The sequence below is a fragment of the Leptonychotes weddellii genome, chromosome 15 (assembly GCF_054177405.1).
Source record: "Leptonychotes weddellii isolate Sample4059 chromosome 15, ASM5417740v2, whole genome shotgun sequence".
In the NCBI taxonomy this organism is placed as follows: Eukaryota; Metazoa; Chordata; class Mammalia; order Carnivora; family Phocidae; genus Leptonychotes; species Leptonychotes weddellii.
This window is the reverse complement of record NC_138383.1, coordinates 40,864,305-40,887,239: the sequence shown is the minus strand read 5'-3', so window position 1 is coordinate 40,887,239 and position 22,935 is coordinate 40,864,305. Positions and strand designations below refer to the sequence as shown.

General features: G+C 44.9%; 1 protein-coding gene across 2 annotated transcripts in view; it reads left to right on the top strand.

The window, feature by feature from the left end:
* DHRS7B (dehydrogenase/reductase 7B) overlaps positions 1 to 22,935 on the top strand; it is a 60,523-nt gene that overhangs the window by 23,499 nt on the left and 14,089 nt on the right. Inside the window, exons 1-3 of one of the 2 annotated variants that reach the window (XM_081805568.1) lie at positions 9,277 to 10,007; positions 15,465 to 15,643; positions 20,801 to 20,910. In XM_081805568.1, coding sequence (XP_081661694.1) covers positions 15,490 to 15,643; positions 20,801 to 20,910 — 264 coding nt within the window. In that variant the 5' untranslated portion in view covers positions 9,277 to 10,007; positions 15,465 to 15,489. Of the gene's footprint in view, positions 1 to 9,276; positions 10,008 to 15,464; positions 15,644 to 20,800; positions 20,911 to 22,935 lie in introns of those variants that run through there. The other variant, XM_006746617.3, reaches the window with a different exon arrangement.

Here is a 22,935-nt window from a genome sequence, read left to right as displayed (position 1 = left end):
GTGTAGCTAATTGTTTACTTTTCCAACTCCATTTTTAGCAAAGTTGAGAGTGAAGTAGAAATTATGGAAATGCTCAAAGATACACAAAACTTGAATAGTACAGTGAACCCCTATGTACCCTGTACCCAACCTCAACAGCCATCAGCATTTTGCCATGGAAGGAAAGAGACTTTAATCTTTCATTTCTTGACTCCTAAAATTGCCTCTAAAATTTGTTTGCTTTTACCTCATTCTGTGGTTAAGCTTATTAACTTTTATATCACCAGAAAAAAAAAAGCTTCATTGTGTAACAGTGTATATTTTATTGCAGTGTAAAAGATAGCCCTTATAAGCTGTTACACAGACAACAAATACAGTGAATGTATAAAAGATGTTTTCAATTGCAAGTGTTTTTCCTTTTAATATAGATTCTGGAATTTGCCAAATATATATTTTTTAAGCCTGAAAGGCTCTGAGAGAGAAATAAGAGGAAAAATATGTTTGGGGAAAAGTGGGAAATCTAAGAGTGGTTGAAATAAAATTTTTTGACTCCCTACCGTGGGCCTGTCCCGAGGAGACATAGCTATGTCTCGGGGAGCAATTTGCTAGGACACTGAAAATAAAGTGATCAGGCACTCGCCAGGCTATTTTTAAATGAAAGCTTAGAAGTTGGCGATGGAAAACCCCTCTCAGGTTATTCTGCTTTCCTTCTGCTTTTGCCCTTTCAGTTTGTGAAATTCCTTCCTTTATGTTTTCTGGCATAAAAGTCAGTGCACTACAAGTTTTAAGTACAAGCATTGTAAAAACTGCTTCAGAATAAAGGGCATTTCCTAGTTAAATTTCACAATAATGTTTTTCACTTCTAAAAATAACTTGGAATTCAGGGTGAAGCATCATCCTAAATGAATTACAGTAAGGCAGATTGTCTAACAGAGACAGTGAACAGGGGCAGATGATTTATCTAAATCCATGAGGAAACTAAGACAGTCATTTGTTAGAATTTCAGATAATCTGATTTCAACCATGAGCCCACATGAAATTGGGCAGCATTTAGTGTTTAATCCTTTGTGAATGACATACTTGTTTTTTCTTTTTGTGATAAAAGACACACAATAAAGTTTACCATCTTTTTTTTTTTAAGATTTTATTTTTAAGTAATCTCTACACCCAACATGGGGCTCGAACTCAAAACCCTGAGATGAAGTCACATGCTTCACTGACTGAGCCAGCCAGGTGCCCCACAAAGTTTACCATTTAACCATTTTTAAGTGTACAGCTCAGTGGTATTAGATACATTCGTAATGTTGTGCCTCCATCACTACCATCCATCTCCAAAACTCTTTATCTTGCAAAACTGGAACTCTGTACCCATTAAAATATAACTCCCATCACTTCCTGCTCCCACCCCAGCCCCTGGCAACTGCAATTCTACTTTTTGTCTCTAAGTATTTGACTGCTCTAAGTATCTCATATAAGTGGAATTATAAAGTACTTGTTCTCTTGTGACTGGCTTATTTCACTTACCCATAATGTCTGCAAGGTTCATCCATGTTGTAGCATATTGCAGAATTTCCTTCCTTTTTAAGGCTGAATAATATTCCTTTGTATATATACTATATTTTGCTTACTGTTCATTGGTTGATGGACACTTTGGTTGCTTCCATGTTTTATCTATGGTGAATAATGCTTCTATGAGCATGGTTGTGCACATATCTCTTTGAGACCCTGTTTTCCATTCTTTGGAGTATACATCCAGCAGTGAAATTGCTAGATCATATGGTAATTCTATTTTTGATTTTTTGAGGAACTTTTATACTGTTTTTTCAGCATCTCTACTATTTTACATTCCCACCCACAGTGCACAAGGCTTTCAACTTCTCTACATCCTCCCAAACACTTGTTATTTTTTGCTTTTGTGGTAGTAGTCATCCTAAAGGATGTGAAGTAGTATCTCATAGTTTTCATTTGCATTTCACTAGTAGGTAGTAATCTTGAGCATCTTTTCATGTACTTATTGGCCATTTGTATACCTCCTATTGAGAAATGTCTATTCAAGTCCTTTGCCCATTTTTGAGTCAGGTTGTTTGTTTTCGTTTTGTTTTGTTTTTGAGTTCTATGAGTTTTCTATATATTCTGGATATTGATCCCTTATTAGATATATAATTTGAAAATAGTTTCTCCTGTTCTGTAAGTTGCCTTTTTATTCTGTGGATAGTGTCCTTTAATGCACAAATTCTTAAAATTTTCATGAAGTTCAGTTTGCCTAGCTTTTCTTTTGTTGTCTGTGCCTTTGGAGTCATATCATAGAAATCGTTCCTAATTCCAATGTTGTGAAGCTTTTGCCCTATGTTTTTTTCCAAAGAGTTTTATTGTTTTAGGTCTTAGAATTAGGTCCTTGACCCATTTTGAGTTAACTTTTGTATAAGGTAAGGGTCCAGCTTTGTTCTTTTGCCTGTGGATATCCAGGACCATCTGTTGAAAAGACTGTCCTTTCCCCCATTGAATGATCTTGGTTCCCTTGTCAGAAATCATTTGACCATATATGGAAGGGTTTATTTCTGGACTTACTGTTGTGTTCCACTGGTCTATATGTCTATCTTTATGCCAAAAACACACTGTTTTGATTACTGTAGCTTTGGAGTAAGTTTCAAAATTGGGAAATAGGAGTCTTCCAGCTTTGTTCTTTTCAAGGTTGTTTTGGCTGTTTGGAGACATTTGAGATTCCATATGAATTTTAGGATGAGTTTTTCTGTTTCTGCAAAATGTCTCTGGGATTTTGATAGGGATTGCATTGAATCTGTAGAGCACTTTGGGTACTATTGACATTTTAATAATATTAAGTGTTCCACTCCATGAATATGGGATGTGTTTCCGTTTACTTATGTCTTGTTTAATTTCTTTCAGGAGTATTTTGTAGTTTTCATTTTACAAGTCTTTACCTCCTTGGTTAAGTTATTAAGTATTTAATTTTTTTCAGCTGTATTGTAAGTGGAATTGTTTTTGTAATTTCCTTCTCAGATTGGTCATTGTTTGCACATAGAAATACCAACTGACTTTTGTGTGTGGACTTTGTATTTTGCTACTTTGCTGTATTTATTTATTCTCACACCTTTTTGTGTAGTCTTTAGGGTTTCCTATGTATAAGATCATATCATCTGCAAATGGAGATAATTTTACTTACTTCTTTCCAATTTAGATGCCTTTTATTTCTTGCCTCATTCCAATACTATGTGGTGAAGTGGGCATCCATGCTTTGTTCTTGATCCTAGAGGAGAAGCTTACAGTCTTTTACCATGGAATATGATGTTCACTGTGGGTTTTTCTTTTTTTTTTTTTTTAAAGATTTTATTTATTATTTGACAGAGAGAGAATGAGAGAGAGCAAGCACATGAGACGGGGGAGGGTCAGAGGGAGAAGCAGACTCCCTGCCGAGCAGGGAGCCCGATGTGAACCTCGATCCCGGGACTCCAGGATCATGACCTGAGCCGAAGGCAGTCACTTAACCAACTGAGCCACCCAGGCGCCCCACTGTGGGTTTTTCATATATAGTTTTTATTAATTTGAGGTAATTTCCTTCTATTCCTATTTTGTTGAGTGTATTCATCATGAAAGGGTGTTAAATTTTGTCAAGTGCTTTTCTGTGTCAATTGAGATGGTTATGTGGTTTTATTCCTCTAGTTGGTGTGGCATATTACGTTGATCAATTTTAATATGTTGAACCATTCTTGGCATTTTAGGGACATATCCCATTTGGTCATTTTTTAAAATATGCTGCTGAGTTCAGTTTGTTATTTTGTTGAGGATTTTTGCATCAGTTTTCAAAAGGGATGTTGGTCTGTAGTTGTTTTTTTGTTTTTTTTCTTGGTATCAGGGTAGTGCTGATCTCATTGAATGAGTTAGGAAGTATTCTCTATAATTTTTTGGAAAAGTTTAAGAAGGAGTGGCATTAGTTCTTTAAATGTTTGGTAGGATTCACCAGTAAAGCCATTGGATCTGGGACTTTTTTCTTTTTCTTTTTTTTTTGGTGGGGGGGGGGGCATGCACAAGCAGCAGGGAGAGGTAAAGGGAGAGAGAGAGAATCTTAAGCAGGTTCTAGACTGAATGTGGAACCTGACATGGGGCATGATCTCATGACCCTGAGATCATGACCTGAGCCAAAATCAAGAGTTGGATGCTCAACTGACTGAGCCACCCAGGTGGCTTTTTCTTTGTTGACATTTTTTATTATGGATTCAGTCTCTTTAGTAGTTATTGGTCTATGCAGATGTTCTATTTCTTAGTGATTAAGTTTTGGTAGGTTTTGTGTTTCTAGGAATATGTTGATTTCATCTAGGTTATCCAGTTTGTTGGTGTATAATGTTCATAGTACTCTTGTAATCCTTTTTATTTCTGTAGAATCAATAGTAACATCCTCACTTTCTTTTCTGAACTTAGTAATTTGAGTCTGTTTTTCTCTCTCTCTTTTTTTTAGTCCATCTAGCTAAAGGTTTGTCAATTTTGTTGACCTTTTCAAAGCATCAACTTTTGGTTTCATTGATTTCTATTTTCTATTCTGTTTCATTTACCTCTGCTCTAATCTTTTTTAAAAATAGATTTTATTTATTTATTTGCCAGAGAGAGAGAGCACAAGCAGGGGAAGCGACAGGCAGAGGGAGAAGCAGGCCCACTGCCGAGCAAGGCGTCCGATGTGGGACTCGATCCCAGGACTGTGGGATCATGACCTGAGCTGAAGGCAGGCACTTAACTGACTGAGCCACCCAGGCATCCCTCTGCTAGCTTTGACTTTAGTTTGTTCTTTTTCTAGTTTTTTTAATTGTGGAATTAGGTCATTGAGATCTTTCTTGTTTTATAATATACACATTTATAGCTATGAATTTCCCTCTTAGCACTCTTTTTGTTATATATCATAAGTTTGGTGTATTATATTTTTGTTTTTATTTATCTCTATTTTCTAATATCTCTTGTTATTGATTTTCAACTATATCCTATTGTGGTCACAGAAGGTACTTTATATGATATCTGTCTTTTAAATATTGAGACTAATTTGAGAATTTGTGGCCTAACATATGTATATACTGGAAATTGTCCCATGTGTACTTCAGAACAATGTGTATGCTGTTGTTGTTGGATAGTGTTTTATATGTCTGTTAGACCTAGTTGACTTATTGTGTTAAGTCCTTTATTTCCTTATTTTGGTTGTTCTTTTATGAGTGGGATATTGAAGTCTCCAACTACTCTTATAGGACTGTTTTGCCTTCAAATCTGTCAGTTGTTACTTCATATATTTAAAGTCCATTTTGTCTGATACTAGTGTAGCTACCCCTGCTCTCTCTTACTGTTTGCATGGAGTATCTTTTTCCATCCTTTCACTTTCAACCTGTTTGTGTCTTTGGATCTCAAGTGAGTCTCTTGTAGGCAGCATATAGTTGATCATGTGATTTTATCTATTCTGCCAAATTCTGTCCTTTGGAGAGTTTAATCCATTTACGTTTAAAGTAATTACAAGAGGGCACCTGGGTGGCTCAGTCGGTTAAGCGACTGCCTTCGGCTCAGGTCATGATCCTGGAGTCCCGGGATCGAGTCCCGCATCGGGCTCCCTGCTCGGCGGGGAGTCTGTTTCTCCCTCTGACCCTCTTCCCTCTCGTGCTCTCTGTCTCTCATTCTCTCTCTCGCAAATAAATAAAATCTTTAAAAAAATAAATAAAATAAATAAATTAAATAAAGTAATTACAGGAAAGGAAGGACTTACTTCTACAGTTGTGCTATTTGTTCTCTGCTTCCCACCCATTTCCTTTATTATTGTCTTCTTTTACATCTAGTTGATTTTTTTGTAGTGAAATGTTTTGATTCTCTTTTCATTTTCTTTTGTGTATGTTCTATAGTTATTTTCTTTGTGGTTACCATCAGGATTGTTTAACATTCTAATGTTATAACATTGTAATTTGACTTTATACTAACTTAACTTCACACTCTCTCTCAAATAAATAAATAAAATCTTTAAAAAAAAATTATGTAGGGCGCCTGGGTGGCTCAGTCGTTAAGCGTCTGCCTTCGGCTCAGGTCATGATCCTGGGGTCCTGGGATCGAGTCCCACGTCGGGCTCCTTGCTCAGCAGGGAGTCTGCTTCTCCCTCTCCCACTCCCCCTGCTTGAGTACCTTCTCTTGCTGTCTCTCTCTGTCAAATAAGTAAAATCTTTAAAAAAAAAAATTATGTAGGAAACAAGATTTGGAGTTACAGACCACAGTTACAATAATATTAGCTTTTAAACTAAAAATTGTTTTTTAAAAATGTGTTAGTCTTTTAAATATGTAGAAAACAGAAAGTGGAGTTACAAACTGTTGTTATAATAATTCTAGTATTTATATTTTTGCATGTATTTACCTTTATTGAAATCTTTATTTCTCCACATGGCTTGGAGGTACTGTCTAGTGTCTTTTCATTTCACCTTGTAGGACTCCCATGACATTTCTTGCAGAGCAGATGTAGTGATAACTATCTCAGCTTTTGTTTATCTGGGAATGTCTTAATTTTTCCCTCACCTTTGAAGGACAGTTTTGCCAGATACAAGATTTTTGGTTGAAAGTTTTTTCTTTTAGCACTTTGAATATATTGTCCACTGCCTTATATGTGATGAGAAATGTGTTGATAATCTTATTGAGGATCTCCCGTGTGTGACAAGTCACTTTTCCAGCTTTCAAGGTTCTCTGTATTTGCCTTTAGAAAGTTTGATTATAATGTGTCTTGGTATGGGTCTCTGAGTTCATGTTTCCTGAGTACATTGAGTTTTTTTGGGTATTTATATTCATGTCTTTCAGCAAAGTTGAGAATCTTTCAGCCACTAATTCTTGAAATATTCTCTCTGCCTCTCTCTCTCTCTCCTGTTTTTGAAGCTTCTACAATATATGCTGGTCGGCTTGATGTGTCTTGTGGGTCCCTTACATTCTGTTCACTTTCATTCGGTCTTTTTCCCTATTTCTTAGATTCAGTACTTTCCATTGTCCTATCTTGAGGTTTGCTGATTCTATCATCTGCATGCTCAAATCTGCTTTTGAATTGCCCTAGTGAATTTTTCATTTCTGTTATTCTTTTCAACTCCAGTGTTTCCTTTTGCTTTCTTTTTAGGTTTTCTGTCTCATTATTGGTATTTCCATTCTTTTTATACAGTATTTGCTTGATTTTCTCTAGGTCTTTCTTTAGTTTTTTGAGCAGCTTTAGACAGTTGTTTTAATATCTTGTCAGGCAAATCTGTAGTTCTTTCACAGGGACAGTTTCTTTGAATGGGCCATGGTTTCCTATTTCTTTGTATGCCTTTTGACTTTTTTGTTGAGAACTGGACATTTTAATATAATATGGTAACTCTGGAATCAGATTTTCTCCATTCCCTAGTGTTTGCTGGTTTTTGTTAACTAATTAATTGGCATATTTATTTTTGTAGGCTGTCTTTGTGCCTAGGATCAGTCTGATCTATGAACTTAATTAAGGTCTTCTCAGGTTTTTTCTGAGCATGTGCCTTTTCCTGGACATTCATGGTCACTTTCTAATTTTCCCCATGTATTCAGTTGCTTTTGAATGGACTACTCTTTAATTACTGGCTCCTAAAAGGAGAAAAAGAGGGAAATGAAGGGAGGATAAAATGCTGCGAGCCCTGTAAGTACCCTGGCAGGCACCTCATCTGGGGGTGAAGAGGCTTGCTACAAGCCACATGGCTGCCCACCTCTGTCTGCACCGCTCTGATCAGAAGCAGCAATCAGCAGTCAGACACAAATCCCTGATATTGAGAGGACAGGGTCTTTTTTGCCTCATTCCAGCGAGCTGTGTGCAAGTTGCTGCAGCATGGCGGGCACAACTGCATGCCCCTCAGGTGGAGGTGGAGGTTGTGTAGGGGCTACTGTGTTTGCAGCTGAAATTGACCGAAATTAACCACAACTTGCCAGCTAGGCCTTCTCAGGGAACTTGCAAGCCTTCAGTAGACTCCAGAGCTCTAAAATATACAGTTATACGGGACAGATTCCGTGAGTGCAGTTACTGAGTAGGTAGGGAGATGGATTCCTGGTGCCTCCCATTCCACCATTGTCTTGGAATCCTTTTGATGTACATTTTATTTGCTTATCTTCTTTATTGTTTGTCTCTCCCATTGATATGTCATCTCCACGAGGACAACAATTTACTTCCCATTTGCTCATTGTACCACAAAGCCTGGAACAATTGACACACAGTAGGTGCTCAGTAAATGTTTGTGGAGTGAATTTATACTATAGCAGATATAGTGAGTAATTGTGCCCAAGTTGGAGTACAGTATTGTTTACTGTGTTTTCTTCTTATTTATGAAGCTGATACCTGTGCACAGTTCCTATTAGATACTCTGGCTTGGGTCCTACCAGCTCCTTTTAAACACACTGGATTCTTGGGGCACCTGGTGGCACAGTTGGTTAAGTGTCCAACTCTTGGTATCAACTCAGGTTGTGATCTCAGGATTGTGAGATTGAGCCCCACTTTGGGCTCTGTGCTCAGTGTGGAGTCTGCTTGGGATTCTCTCTCTCCCTCTTCCTCTGTCCCTCCTACTCATGCTTTCTCTCTCTCTCTCTCTCAATATAAAATAAATAAATCTTAAAAAAATTATAAACACACTGGATTCCTGACTTTATATTTAGCTGGGTACCTTGTCTGTCATATTCATTATTATATGTAATTTTTTAAGGTAATAATGTAAAACTCAGGAGTCAGAAACTAGCAGCTGCCCTGGGCCAGGTTGTGTTGTGTGCTGTGTGTTGTGTGTTGTGTGGCCAGCATAGTGGTTTGAATTGTTTTGACTTTGAATTAAAGCTTCATGCGAGGCTTATCCTTTAGACAGGCCACCACTGTGTTAAAACCACACAATGACTGTTTTTTTCGTTATCACAGTTCTAATCATTTAATTTTTGTGTTTCTTTGTTTATTGTCAGTCTCCCCATCTAGGCTGTGAGCTCCACGAGGTCAGAAACCGTGTCTACTTCATTCATTGCCTTACATCTCAGTCTTAGCAGAGTCTGGTACTGGATGGCATTTGATATATGAGGTGTGGCTATAAAGTCATACGTTTGGTCTTTTTACCAAATGTACTGAAACATGACCAGCCCTTAACGCCGCCCACCTGGCTGCCATGGTTAGTTCCTTTCCCAGCTCCTCTCTGGGGGCCACCTTTACTCCGTGAGTTTAGGAGTCAGGAGCATGTTTATTCAGGATGTTAAAATGTACAGGGTGTTTCCTATGTGTCTTATTGGAATAATCGTCCGCATAGTTGCAGGTCATGAGTAAATTTGCGCATGTCGTACAGCAAGCACACGACATGGTGGACTCGAACCCAGCCCCCCGAGTGCCACATTGGTGTTTTTTCTGCCTCACCCGCACAGTGAGTGTGCTGTCTGGTTTTGGTCAGGGCCTCTTGTGTGTTTTCTAGGAAAGAGGGTGAGATCACTCCTGCAACCTCCAGTAATACTTAATTCGTTTTATAAAGCATGTTAGACACCAAAATTGTTTTTCTGCGGCAGGCTGCTAGGTAGACATCCGAAGTGCTGTCCTTAGAAGCCGAGCTAGGACTTTGGCCCGTCATGAACGATTCGGCTCTGGTGCCCCGCTCCTGTGTAGGTGCCTGCCCTGCAGGGTCTGGAGCTGTGCTGGCCCCTCTCTTCCCGCCCTCCCTGGCTGGGGCTGCTGTGTGCTCAGCGTCTCACTGGAGAGCAGGCTTGCTTCAGCGTGGTTGCTCTTCCCAGGAGTGCACACTCAGGAGCCCGGTCTGAAACAGTCTCGGGCCTTCCTTTTGGTTTTATCTTTACTAATGCCAGCCTGTATTCCTTTAAACCGGGGACCCTAAGGCTGGCATCCCAAAATACACCGTCCAGGCCGCTCCTCGCTGGCTTGCTCTGGTGCTCTAGGGAGGGCTTGCTGACCTGAAGGTGTCCTCTGGCCGTAGTCACTCTGCCCCAGGTCAAGAGACCAGAGAAGACGTTGGCACCGGGACCCGCCACTGGCAAAGTAGCTGTCATCTGAGGTAGGATATTGTTCATTCTTTCCAGTCAGAGACGGCCCTTAGCTGCTGCTTCTCATACGCTTAAGACCCAAAGAGAGCAGGTTTACTCTGCTTTTACTTTCTGAAAATAGATAGGTCTTTTCAGATGTGGGTCATAAGCATGACCCATAGCTTATGTCACCTTTAATAGACCAGCTGTTAAGTGCTGGTCGTCACTTAGGAAATACAAGAGCGGTGTAGGTTTATGAGAATGGGATCCTAACTGCTTTTGGTGATACTAAGCCACTCCTTGCTGCATGATTTCAGCGACCTGCCCTCCAGTTGGAACTCCTCTCTGCCCTTTAGCCTGATTTTCTTGTGCATAACATGACAAATTATTTCATGCCTAATCCTTCTTTCAGGCCTGAAATCATTTTTATTCTTTAACTTTGGAGGGCTTTCAGCTACCCTCTGTTGATTTTCGGGTTTGGCTGTTAATGGTTTAATTTCTGTGTGTGATTCTGAGTAACTTCCCAACAACCTGTTTTTACGGATGGTTCCATTTACTTTATTTTTTTATGATTGGTTGAGAGAAAAAAAGGAATCTTAGGAACAGATTCCATCAGAATTTTGGCTAAAGGATGAGGAATAAAATAACATTAAAGTGACATTTCTGCTCAGAGTTGATTTCTTGAAGATAGTCTTGTCTCCACTTTGAGGTTCTAAAAGGCTCTCAGTGGAATAAGGGAATAGCTGAATTTCAAAGTCGCAGTGAGACCCCATGAACTTTCTGGCTGTCCAGGCCCAAGTAACACCCATGAAGGGACTTTTCTACCCTTGATCCTCTTTTAACTTAGGTGTAGAGCTCCGTAGTCTGTGGTATATGAAAATACAAGCAGACGAACTTAGTGTGTGAACGCCTGAACTCTCTAACTTCTTCACACCCGTTGATGTGGCTTATTAGCGTAAGGTCATGCTTCAGGTCACTTCCCTGTCAATTAAGAGAGTAGACAGGACAGTGAGTGCCTACTTTTCTGTTAGGCGGTGCACTCTCATTTCTAGACCTGTGTGATCTGTGGTTTCTACTTGAGGGGGGCTATCTCGCCTTCTTCCTTTTCTGACCTCACTCTCTCTTTGTGACTTGTCCTGCTTTCTACTGGAGCTCACAGTGATGCTGGGCTCTCCCTTCTATGTATGAGCTGATCTCCAAATGCTAGAAATCATGAGCTAGATTTTTTTCCCCCACTCCTTTTTTATACCGTCAATCTTGCCTTCCCGATTCTGTCTGAAACTAGCAGTTAAGCATTTCAGTATAAAATGCAAAATTTGTAAACATACTAAAGTTCTTCTTCTATGCCATTTTCAAAGAAAACTGACCCCCTCTGACCTTGTTTTACATAGGAGATGTATTTCCTACTCTGGAAATGTGGCCAGTCAGGACACAATTCCTTTCTTCCACTTGGAAGCTTCTCTTTGCTTGGAGCATGCACCCGGACGCCACAGCAAGGCGCTGGGGCTGAGTTACCTTCGTGTCTTGCTCTCGTGGCCACCCTCACTGCTGACGGTGAGACACAGAGGAGCTGACCCGGGCCAGCCAGCACTCAGAGGCCGGAGGGGCCTAGCAGCCCAGGGGCCCGGCAGTACGGCTCCGTGCACTGCAGAGTGCAATCAAAGGGGGTCGGTCTTTCAGAATTTTGAGAAACTCCCAGAAAGTTGGGATTGTCAATATGATTAACTTCACCAGGTCAGGAAAGTGGCCTGAATACCTACCCTGAATACTGTATTGCTCTCAAATAAATGGCTTGCTTTGGAATGTCTTTTCCCACCATCATCATCCTGAGTTAGCTGGGCACAACTGGTGCTGATTTCTAATTTACTTTGCATTCTGATTCTCTTAACGACTTGCCAGACTGAATGCAGATGTGCGCTCTCCCCACAGAAAGCCGGCCCGTGGGCCGAGGATGGATCCCATTAACCTGGTGCCATATTTGCCTCAGGCAAAGTGGTCCCCAGGGCCAGGACACCAAGGCTGGCATGCGGTGTTGTGTCAGGTGCGCAAGGAATCCCAGAAGTGTACAAGACGGTGTGTAGTTCTCTCTTTTCTTCGTGTCCTAGATTGCTGGCTTGGGTTGTAAAACGGTGCATGAAAATGCAGTTTGTTGGCAGCTGTCGTTGTCTTCATGGGGGGAACCTTGCTAGGTGGGTTTGTTTTCATCCTGCTCCTCTCTGGGTGTGAAAAAAGGGGAGCAGGGACATTTGGGCACTTGTCTGCTCTCTCCTTGCTGTGTTGACCTCGATGACTGTTATGGTGGCTACATTTTCTGGTACGCACCTTGGCGTATGGGATCCTGACTTCTTCTGACAAAGTCGGGGTTCCTTTTTTCCTATTTGTTAATGTCATTAAACCAAAGGGTTTATGAAAGTATAAAAATTTAACTCCAGCAAGCTCTATGTTTAGTGAATTTCCTTCATTTGGAAGAAACCAGTTTTCATAAACCAGGGACTCTTTCAGACAACCTTGGAAATCTGACTGCCGTGAAACTAATTCCTGGCCCAGGAGCTTAATTTAGTTAGTTCTGGGTCCTGTTGATGCCAATGGCAACTGCATTTACTGAGCACTTACACTTCTCTAGGGATTGCGCACACATTTCCATGCGTTAATTCAGCTGACCTCATAACAGACCTGTGAGGTGGACACTCATATACCCTCATTTTACAGATGAGGAGACTGAGGCCCAGAGTGGGGAGGTCCCTTACCCAGGCTGGTAAGTAAGCGGCTGAGCCATGATGCGAACCCAGCCAGGCTGGCTCGAGGGGTCATCCTTGTAGCCCCTGTACTGCCATCACTTTGCCACAGCTAGTGTTTTCCACGTGGTCTCTGCAACCTCTGAATTTTGGGGGGCATTGGGCTGCATATTGGTACATGACACCCTTGTAGCCTTCAGTGGAGTTCTGAAGGTCTGAAACGGGCAGCCACAAGGCTCTGGTCTCTGGGAGCCGATGGAGGACTGTGCAGAGCTGTTTCCACCCAGCTGACCTAATGGAGCTCTGTGCCTGCACCCAGGGGTTGAGGCCTGTTGTCCCTTCATGAGTCCCTTCTTCAACTCCCTGGTCATCCCGAGCACTGGCCAGGTCCTGTGTAATTCTGAGTGAAGCAGGGTGGTCCACCTTGGGACCTGCCTGGTAGAAGGATCAGGGATTGCAGTGGGATAAAGCTCTTCCTAGACAGCCATCCTGCTGGGTTGAAAGCTCCCTACCCCCAACCCCAAGTTCATTACATGAAAGTTCTGAGCTATGATTACCTTGGGGCCTACCTGTGTTTCTGTCACTTGCTGTAATTTTCTGGTAAAGCTGCACTAACAAACTGGCCATCATTCCTGCCCCCCCGAATTCACCCCTCCCACCCCTAGGAAATATGCCTACACCCACAGTCTTCAGGGGCTGGGCCCTATGAAGGCCCCCAGGCAGTACATGCAGACCCACGGAACTGCAGAGGTACCGGTCCCTGCTCTACACCGTTCTCAGTCCTTCCAGGTGCCGAAGGGTCCTTGGGCTCTAGAATTTCCCCTGGGACTCAGGGGCCTCGACTATAGGCTAGAACACCTGGCCTCAGCTTCCAGTTGTGGGCCAGGCGTGGTGCCAATAGTACCCGGGTAAAGAGCTTGGCACCTTAGAGGTGCCTGGGTGGCTCAGTCGGTTAAGCGGCTGCCTTCGGCTCAGGTCATGATCCCAGGGTCCTGGGATCGAGTCCCACATCGGGCTCCCTGCTCAGCAGAGAGCCTGCTTCTCCCTCTCCCTCTGCTTGCTCTTCCCCCGCTTGTGCTCTCTCTCTCTCGCTCTCTGATAAATAAATAAAATCTTTAAAAAAAAAAAAAAAAGAGCTGGGCACCTTAGAAGCCACTTTAATTGCCAGCTCATCTGAGCATAGGCTTGGCACCATGGAGAGTGAGAGGGAAATGTAACCACTTAGCAGACAGTCGTTGGGGACTTTTCAGAAGTGGATTAAATGGAGGTTGATGGGAAACAGTCATTTTTTCAGATGTTTGTCTAAGAATGTTAATTTTTTTATGGTGACCAAGAAATTGGATATATTTAGAAAGGCAGATGAAAAAATAAACTAAATACTAAACCAGTTGAGTTGGCAGTTCAAATCTGAGCAGAACCTTTTGCAGTCAAGCAGTGTAACCTAGATCAGGACAGTTCACCCTGACCCTGAGGTGCAGGATCAAAGCAGCTCAGCATGCATGTCAGTGGATCTGTGTTGGGCTTCAGTGGGGTCCTGGCTTCGTGGTGCCCACAGAGTTGATGTTGCCTTGGGAACGGAAGCAGAAATATTTTTTTAAATATATGGAGTTGAGGACATGGGACATTCAGCAGGTGAGTGAGGGTTTTACATAGTTACTCCCAATCTGATGAAGAATTGAAAGCTTTAGGCTGGTTTGCAAGAGCTCTGCTCTTGGTTTCCAGCCTCTTCCTTTCCGAACAGGATTACTATGCTCATAATATCTTAGTTCTGGAGGAGGATTATGGGTGGCGGGCCTTTTGTGTAGTAGACTCAGCCCACTTGTCAAACGCCTTACAGGGCATTTCTTTCAAAGTGCTGCTCCTCACTGGCTCATCCTTGAGCTTCCTTTAATCCTGTGTCTCCCTTCTCTCTTAGCTTGCTTTGGGCACGAGGGCATGGGTGAGTGACAAGGAATCAGAGAAGCTTGGAGGAGTAAGGAAATTTGGGCAGTCATGGAAGGAATGGATCCTAAGAATTGACTGCCAGTGTTGCAGAGAAGCTCCTGTAGCCTCCTGATTTCATGTGGCTGACCATGGCTCCCTGGCGAATGCTGAGTGAGAACACGCCACAGTGTGTGGCAGGGCATCCTGCTTCCCGGCCTGAGTCTGTGGCAAAAGGCAGCTCCCCTCTGCTCTGAATTCCCTCTGGGTGTCTGTGAGGCCTGTGGCCAGGAGGACATTTGTGGGCCATCGCAGACACCATCCAGGGCACACCCCACCCAGAAACATCCATGTGCTTAGGGAGGAGTAGAAGGATTGGTATGGTGTTCTTTTTCCTTTTTAAAAATGTTTTCTAGTTTCACAAATAGGGGTTGAGAATGATAATGGGTGTAGCTAAGTCCCCCTAAATAGGTTTCGGAAGGAGAATCAGGTGAGTGTGGATATTGCCAGAGCCTCCCGTCACACTCATGGGTAACTGGGTCCCGCGCTGAATGACTCTTTCAGCTTGTCCTGGGGTCGCTGTGCGCCTCTGAGAGGCATCGCAAGGCCTGTGGCTTTGCTGTCTGCTCGTGTCGGTCAGATGAGAGAAAGCAAGTCCACGGTGCTGAGCAGTCGGCATGGAGCCCAGGGCCTTAGGAAGATAGTTGCTGGGCTCAGAGCTGAAATCCGCCCAAGAGAGATCTGCGCTCTGTATCAGTCTAGGGGGAGGAGGGCTGGCAAGTGCCTTGAGTTTTCCTGTTTTGTCACAACTTCATTTGATTTGGGTTCCTTCAGGAAGAGTCTGCTGAAGGTGAGGCTCATGGACTTTATTACCTCCACGGCCATCCTGCCCCTGCTGTTTGGCTGTGTGGGCGTCTTCAGCCTCTTCAAGCTGCTGCAGCGGATGCGCACGAACGCCTACCTGCGGAACGCCGTGGTGGTCATCACGGGTGCTACCTCAGGCCTGGGGCGAGGTGGGTCCTGGGGGCAGTGCTGGCGGGGGGCGGGGGGCAGGGCACCTGCCCGAGGCAAGGGGAGCAGCTCCTCCGCGGCACGGGTGCAAGTAAGTGAAGCGGGCTTGGTGACTTGGGAACGAGAGCATGTCACTGTCCCTGGTCCACGTGCAAAAGGCGAGAGCTTAAGTGCGATGCCCCTGACTTTGATCAGCATCAGTGTTGGGAGGCGAAAGCCATGAGGAAGACTCTGGCAAACTGGAGACTCCGTGTCTCATCTAAGGGGGCCGCCTTACTCCGCTCCAGCTAGTTGTGGAAATTGGGGTTTTTATGTGAAGGCTCCCAATTGTCAGATACGGCAACTGACTTAAAAAACACTGTTACGTCTGTGAGGGCCAGACGAAGCGTGCGTTTTCCTGGCTTCAGCGAGCGTCCCCAGTTCACAGCCTTGGGGTCCCCTTCCCCTCCCCTTCCTCTCCCTGGGGTTGCGCTTCCAGCTGTACCCTGAGCATGGCCTGGGCAGGGTCGGGAACAGAACACGTGGTACTTCAGATACTCGGTTCTTCCAGGGAGTTCCATCTGAGTTGCTGCACACGGTGAGCTTCTGGGGGCCAGGCATTGTATGCTGGGACACAGGCCCAGAGTCAGTCACCACCCCCGGCCTCGCAGATGAGTTTGCAGAGCTGCCGTCATTTCGCTTCCACACATGTACACGGACTTTGGCAAACGCAGGCATGTCGCGTGTCGCTTCCTCCTCCTCAGCATCTGCACACGTACCAACCACAGCAGCGCTCGGTGCCATGGAAGAAGGCGGAGAGGCACCCAGGACTGTGGTAGACCCATCCCTGCTGCATCTTTTGGTTGGGAGAAGCACAGCCAGCGCTGATGGAGCATCTCCCATTTGGGAGGCTCTGGGCCAAGTGCTGGGACAAACCAAGGAAAGACAGGGCCCCTTCCCTCAGGGAGTTCACAGTCCGATGGAGAGCAGCCAGGACTTATCTCAGGATACTGACATTTCCGTAATGGGTGTTCCCATCCAGGCCCAGGAGGGGCACGTGCTGCCTCGCACTTGAGTTCACCGAATGCTCACAGCTAAGATGCAGAGATTTGCCCTAGGACTTTTAGATTCAAACCCCAGGTCTGACTGCAGGACTCTGTCTTGTCTCCCCTGTGGGGGAGACGGCCAGGGACAGGAAAGCATGGGCCAGCAAGGAGGGCATTGCAGACAAGCCCAGAACAGGGAGCAGCGTGGTCATGCAGGACTGGGAAGAACTTGGGTGTTGGAGGAACATAAAGGAGCAGATGGGGCCTTGTCTGCAGAGGAAGTGGCTTGCAGTCAGCTGGGGGGAGCCTGGGAAAGCATGGATTCATTTGTACGCCACTCTGATGTTTTAGGTGAGGTCTCTGTGGGTGAACCCTGGGCCTGTCATTAGATACCCAGACCTGCGTGGGGACAGCTGCCTCCAGGCCCTTTGTCACTGTCAGTCCTCTGACCTTACTCAGCTACTATATATAGGGTAGTCAGCAGCCACTTCTCTTGATCTCAGAGAGAAGCTTTTTTTTTTTTTTAAAGTCCTTGAAGAGTATTTGAGAGCTGGCTGGGATGGTGACTTGCACGTGCTCCAATATGTGAATATTGGAGAAAGACACTGTCCTCTTGGTCATTCCATATCTCTTCTTCCGGAAACCACGACTGTGAAGGGAATAGACAATATAATTGAAAAAAAATCAAAACCTGTGTGTGTGTGTGTGTATATTTCTATCATATATTAGGTCAGCCATTTCCCAGATTCCAAATCACTCTGCTTATACGCTGCCTCATTTCACATCTGAAAGACAAGAGTCCATGGATCTCTTCCCCCTCCGGCCAGATAGAACAGGAGTGGATTCTTCACCACCCGTCTCAAGGACAGACGCCCCTGTGGGTGGCCACCAAGGAGGCGCTGCTGCCCCTCAGCTTTCGGAGGAGGAAGAGCGTGAGTTGCCCTTGGTGGCTCTGCTCTGCCTGCCCTGTCAGCCGGTCTGAAAGCCTGGATTATGTGATAAATCTTCAGACAGCTTTGTGTATTTCTCCTGTTTTGTCTCCTATTTTGTATATTTAAGCTACACGAGCTTATCCTTATAAAACAGTAAGACCATTGACTAGAGGGACAGAATGTTCTGGATAACCACTTTAGCCAGCTTGAGCCCTGAGGTCGTGAATAACTCTCTTGATTGAACAGGCCAGGAGTGCCGGCAGTGCTGGAAAATCATCTGGCAGCCCTAGCTAGATAAATGGTACTTTGGGACTGTTCTCCTTTTTCCCTTGACCCTCCTGCCTCCCTGTGTCAGCTTTCTCAAGAAATGAAAATGGAATCCTTGCAATCTGTTGTTTTCATTTCTGTCACTCCCTACACGGACTTCAATTTCCTCCCTGTTTGGCTGGGCTAGGAAGCAAAGCTTAAGCAGAATGTGCGTGACTGCCTTCCAGAAGTTGTTTGGGCACTAATGTGCCTCTCCCCACCTTTGGTTCTGTGTGTCTGCACTGCTTGGTGACACCTCACAAAACGTCTGTTGTGTCAGTCACATCAGCATGAAATGGGGTGAGGAAGCCAGCCATGCCTGAGATTCCTCTCTTTGGGAATGAGTTAGTAAACCACACGAGCAGCTCTAGCCTCAGGAATGCTGGCATCTGGCTTTGAGTGCAGCCGCCACCCCCGTCCCTGCGAGGCGTTTGCTGCCGGCTGAGGAAGCACAGCAAGGCGGGCTGCGCAGGGGCTGACACCCCAACCGGACCGTCCAGGGACAAGCAGAGCAGGGGCTGCAGCTCTTTCTGGGCTTGTGCCTTCTGTCAGGATGAGCCAGAGAACAGACCAGCCACATCTTCAAGGAAGGTGATACACCACACCTGAAAATGTCTTGATTTAGTCCACTTAGTACATCCTTCCCGAAAATTCCGCCTGGAGACACGCCAAGAGGTGCTGGTCTGGGGATGGTATGTGAAAGCTGTAAGAGGAACTAAAGGAGGAGCCGTAGAGTGAACAGACAAGGCTTTGCACCATGAGACAATCCAGACGTCAAAGAACTTGGTGGTTTCCTGAAGGATGCTGGAGTTTGTTCTCCCCTCCTGTTTTGAACCCTTCTAGCTTTTGGCACTTTTGTGGGGGAAGGGCTGTCAGACCAGTACACCCTGCCTGGACCCTACACCGTCCTCCGCTCCCAGCCGGGGAAGTGACAGGCTTGATCCCTCAACCACTGGCCTCACGGCTCCCAGGGCAAGCCTGTCCTTTCTCTGAGTCGGGGTACGAGACACCACCCGACTCTGAGCCTCTGAGATTCGGCCCTGGACGAGGTGGGGGTGCTCTGGCTGCCTGGTCAGCTGGGGGCGGAGGGGTCTGTGTGGACTTGCCCGTGGGTGTTTGAGGGAGACCAGCCCAAAGGGGTGGATAGGCAGTGCCTCTTTAAACCCTCGGGTTTCAGTTTTCACCAATAGTCAGTTGTTAGAACGTTTTAAAAAGGCAGCTTAGAAACGTGAAAACAGTGAGCGCTTCTGTGGTGCTTTTTTCTGTAGTGCTTTTTCTCTACTGTATTGTATTGACTTCTAGTCATTCAGTCCCAGTGCTGTTTTTACCTGCATTCTATAGAAGAGGAAAGTGAGACACACAGAGGTTATAACTTACCTATGATCACAGAACCAGGAAGTGACCAAGGCCGGCACTGGACGTGGGCGGTCGAGTTCGAGTCCAGTCCCCTGACCACTGGGCTGCACTGCTTTTCACAAGCTGTATGTTTTCAGGGCACCGAGCATTCAGTCAGGCCGTGTCTGGGCTCAGAGCAAGCAAGAAGCAAGAGGCCCTCACCTCCGTCTCCCTCACAGGTTAGCCCCGGTTCTGGAGGTCTCCCCTCCCAGGGATTTGCCTGTGACCCTTGCTGGCATCGTCCTCGAGATGCCGGCCCACCCTTCCTGGGATTTCGGCAGCAGAGCTTGCCTGAGTCAGAGACCCCTCTCCTGTCTGGTGGGGGAGCTGTGTTGATGTGACTCAGAGCTGCCTGCAGCCCCGTTCTCATCTTGGAGGGAAGCCAGGCCGGGGAGACGAAGTGGAGAAAAGGCCCTGCCAGCCCTGAGAGAGCCTGGGTCCTGCTGCCAGTGGCCCTGGGCGGCCACCACTCCTGTCCCTCCTGAGTCTTGGCCACTCAGCTCTTTTCCCTTAATTCTGGAGCAATCCCAGCATCCTCCTGATAAATCTCTTTTTGCTTTGTCCCAGTGGGAGTTGGGTCTTTTTTCTTGCCACCAAAAGAACACTGACTAATAGGAGGTACCCCGGTCTCAGTTGATGTCACCTGGAATGTTGGAGTGGGTTCAGCAGAGCCTGATCTCCACCAGTCCCCTTCCTTCTCACCCAGTGGGAGGAGGGAGCCTTTTAAACTGCATCCTCCCGTACTGGGCCTTCGCAGCTGTCGACACCCCACACGCCTCAGCTCTTCACATTTGTTTGTCATTTCCCAGCCTGGGGCAAGGCTGGCAGACTCTCTGCTCTGTGTCCCAGATGTATCTGTCCGTGGCCCCCCGGTTGCTTTGCAAACTCTGCTCCCTTAGCCTTCCTTGAGCACTTTCCAGAGAAACAGCCCCTCAGGCCCCCCTATCCTTTCTCAACAGAGTCCTGTGCCCCCTGGGCTTGTACAGACCATGTAAGCATGCCCTGTAGATCTATACCTGCTGCGTTGCAGTGACTTGGGAAACAGCCTAGATTGTGCCAGAACACAGACCTCGGCAGACCACAGCCTCACAAATGGCTGGTGCTGCCTGATTGTTGAGCACATCGCTTGACCTTTCTGAGCTTCCTCAGCTGTGAGAAAGGGGGTAATGCCCCCAGGGTTGTTCAGAGCTAAAGATCATTATGGAAAGTTCTGAGCACGGTACCTAACAAATCTGTCCACTGTTCCTGGCCTTCCTCTTGCCTTGGTGTCTGCCATACCATCGATGTGAGCTCTCCTAGGGCAGCAGCGGGGCTCATTCATCACTGGGGCCTTAACTCCTAGCTCCATACCTCATCCACAGCCGGGGCGAATACACATGTGTGCAGTGCATGAAGAAATAAGTTCATGCTCTGAAACACGGAGTGAGTTTGGACTGACCTGCACTAGGGAAGAAAGGCATTGAATTTCCTCAGCTGTCAAGGTTCTTTCTCCCTCCCTTAGAATGCGCCAGAGTCTTCTACACTGCGGGTGCTAAGCTGGTGCTCTGCGGCCGAAACCGGGAGGCCCTGGAAGAGCTCACCGAAGAACTTGCTGCTTCTCTGGCCACCAAGGTGAGCCCAGGGGTGTGTTTTCCGTGGGCCAGAGGTGCAGGCTATCATCTGCAGGCATCTGAGGAGATAGCAGGTCTCCATTGCCTGAGGAGGATGAACTGTCGCATGGTCCAGATCCCAGCTCTGCCACTGAGTTTAGGCCATTCCCTCCGTGAATGCTTCCGCTCCCCCTTTACCTGGCTGATATCTATTCATCTCTCTACGGTGGGGAGATGGGGGGAGGTTGGCCATGACTTCTAAAATTTTAATTGTGGAAAAATATACATAACATAGTACTTACATGCATATAAAGATATATGTATAAATAAAATATGCATATCATGGTATTAATCAATTTAACCATTTCTTGGTGTACAACTCAGTGGCATTAAACACATTCAGAATGTATACAACTGTCACCACTTTCTACACTTATCATCCCCAACAAAAATTCTGTACCTATTAACAATAATTCAGTCTTCTCCCCTCTCCCCAGTGCCTGGAAAAGTGTCTATTCTACTGTCTTTCTATGTATTTGCCTATTCTAGATACCTTATATAAGTGGACAGTATAATATTTGTCCCTCTATGTCTGGCTGTTTCACCACGCACTGTGTCTTCAGGGTTCATCTATATTGTAGCATGTATCAAACTTCCATTCCATTTTATGGTGGAGTTTTATTCCAGTGTACATATATACCACATTTTGATTTATCCATTACTTTGTTGACGTACACTAGAGTTTCCGTCTTTTGGCTATTGTGAATAATGCTGCAGTGAACATAGTTGTACACATTATCTGTTTGAGTCCCTGCTTTCAGTTTTTTTGAATATACAGCTAGGAGTGGAATGGCTGGGTCATAGGGTAGTTTTATGTATAACCTTTTGAAGAATTGTCATCTGTTTTCCTCAGCAGCTCTACCATTTTACATTCCCACCAGCACCACACAAGGGTTTTTCTTTCTCCACAGTTTTGCCAACACTTGTTCTTTTCTCTTTGTTTTTTAATTGTACCCATCCTAGGAGATATAATATGGTATCTCATTGTGGTTCTGAGTTGCATTTCTCTAATTACAAATGATGTTGAGCATCTCTTCATGTGCTTACTGACCATTTAGATGTCTTCTTTGGAGGAATGTTTTTTCAAGTCCTTCTCCTGTCTTTTTAAATCAGGTTGTTTGTTTTTGTTGTTGAGTTTAGTTGTGTATATATTCTGGATAGTAATCCTTTATCAGATCTGTGATTTGCAAATATTTTTTCTCATTCAATAGATTGTCTTTCCACTTTGTTGACAGTATCCTTTGATGCAGAAAAGTTTTACCTTTTTTTTTAGATTATTTATTTATTTATTTATTTGAGAGAGAGAGAGCACAAGCAGGGGGAGAGGGAGAAGCAGACTCCTCACTGAGCAGGGAACCTGATGCGGGGCTCGATCCCAGGACCCCGGGATCATGACCTGAGCCGAAGGCAGACGCTTAAGCGACTGAGCCACCCCGGCGCCCCAAGTTTTATTTTTTTTCAATAAAGATTTTATTATTCATTTGAGAGAGCACACGTAAAATTTTATTATTCATTTGAGAGACAGAGCACGCGCACACACGAGCAGGTGGAGGGGCAGAGGGAGAGCGAGAGAAAGAGTCTCTAGCAGACTCCATGCTGAGTGCAGAGCTTGATCCGGGGCTCGATCTCTCGACCCCGAGATCATGACCTGAGCCAAAATCAAGAGTCAGATGCCCAACCAACTGAGCCACTGAAAAGTTTTTATTTTTGATGAAGCCCAGTTTATTTTTGTTGACTGTACTTGTGGAGTCATATCCATGAGGTTGTTGCCACATCTGATGTTATGAAGATTTTCCCCAATGTTTTATTCTAAAAGTGTAATTTTAACTCCCAACATTTAGGTCTTTGATCCACTTGATTTAATTTTTGTATACGGTGTTAGGTAAGGTTTCAACTTCATTTTTTTTTTTTTTTTAAGATTTTTATTTATTTGACAGAGAGAGAGACAGCGAGAGAGGGAACACAAGCAGGGGGAGTGGGAGAGGGA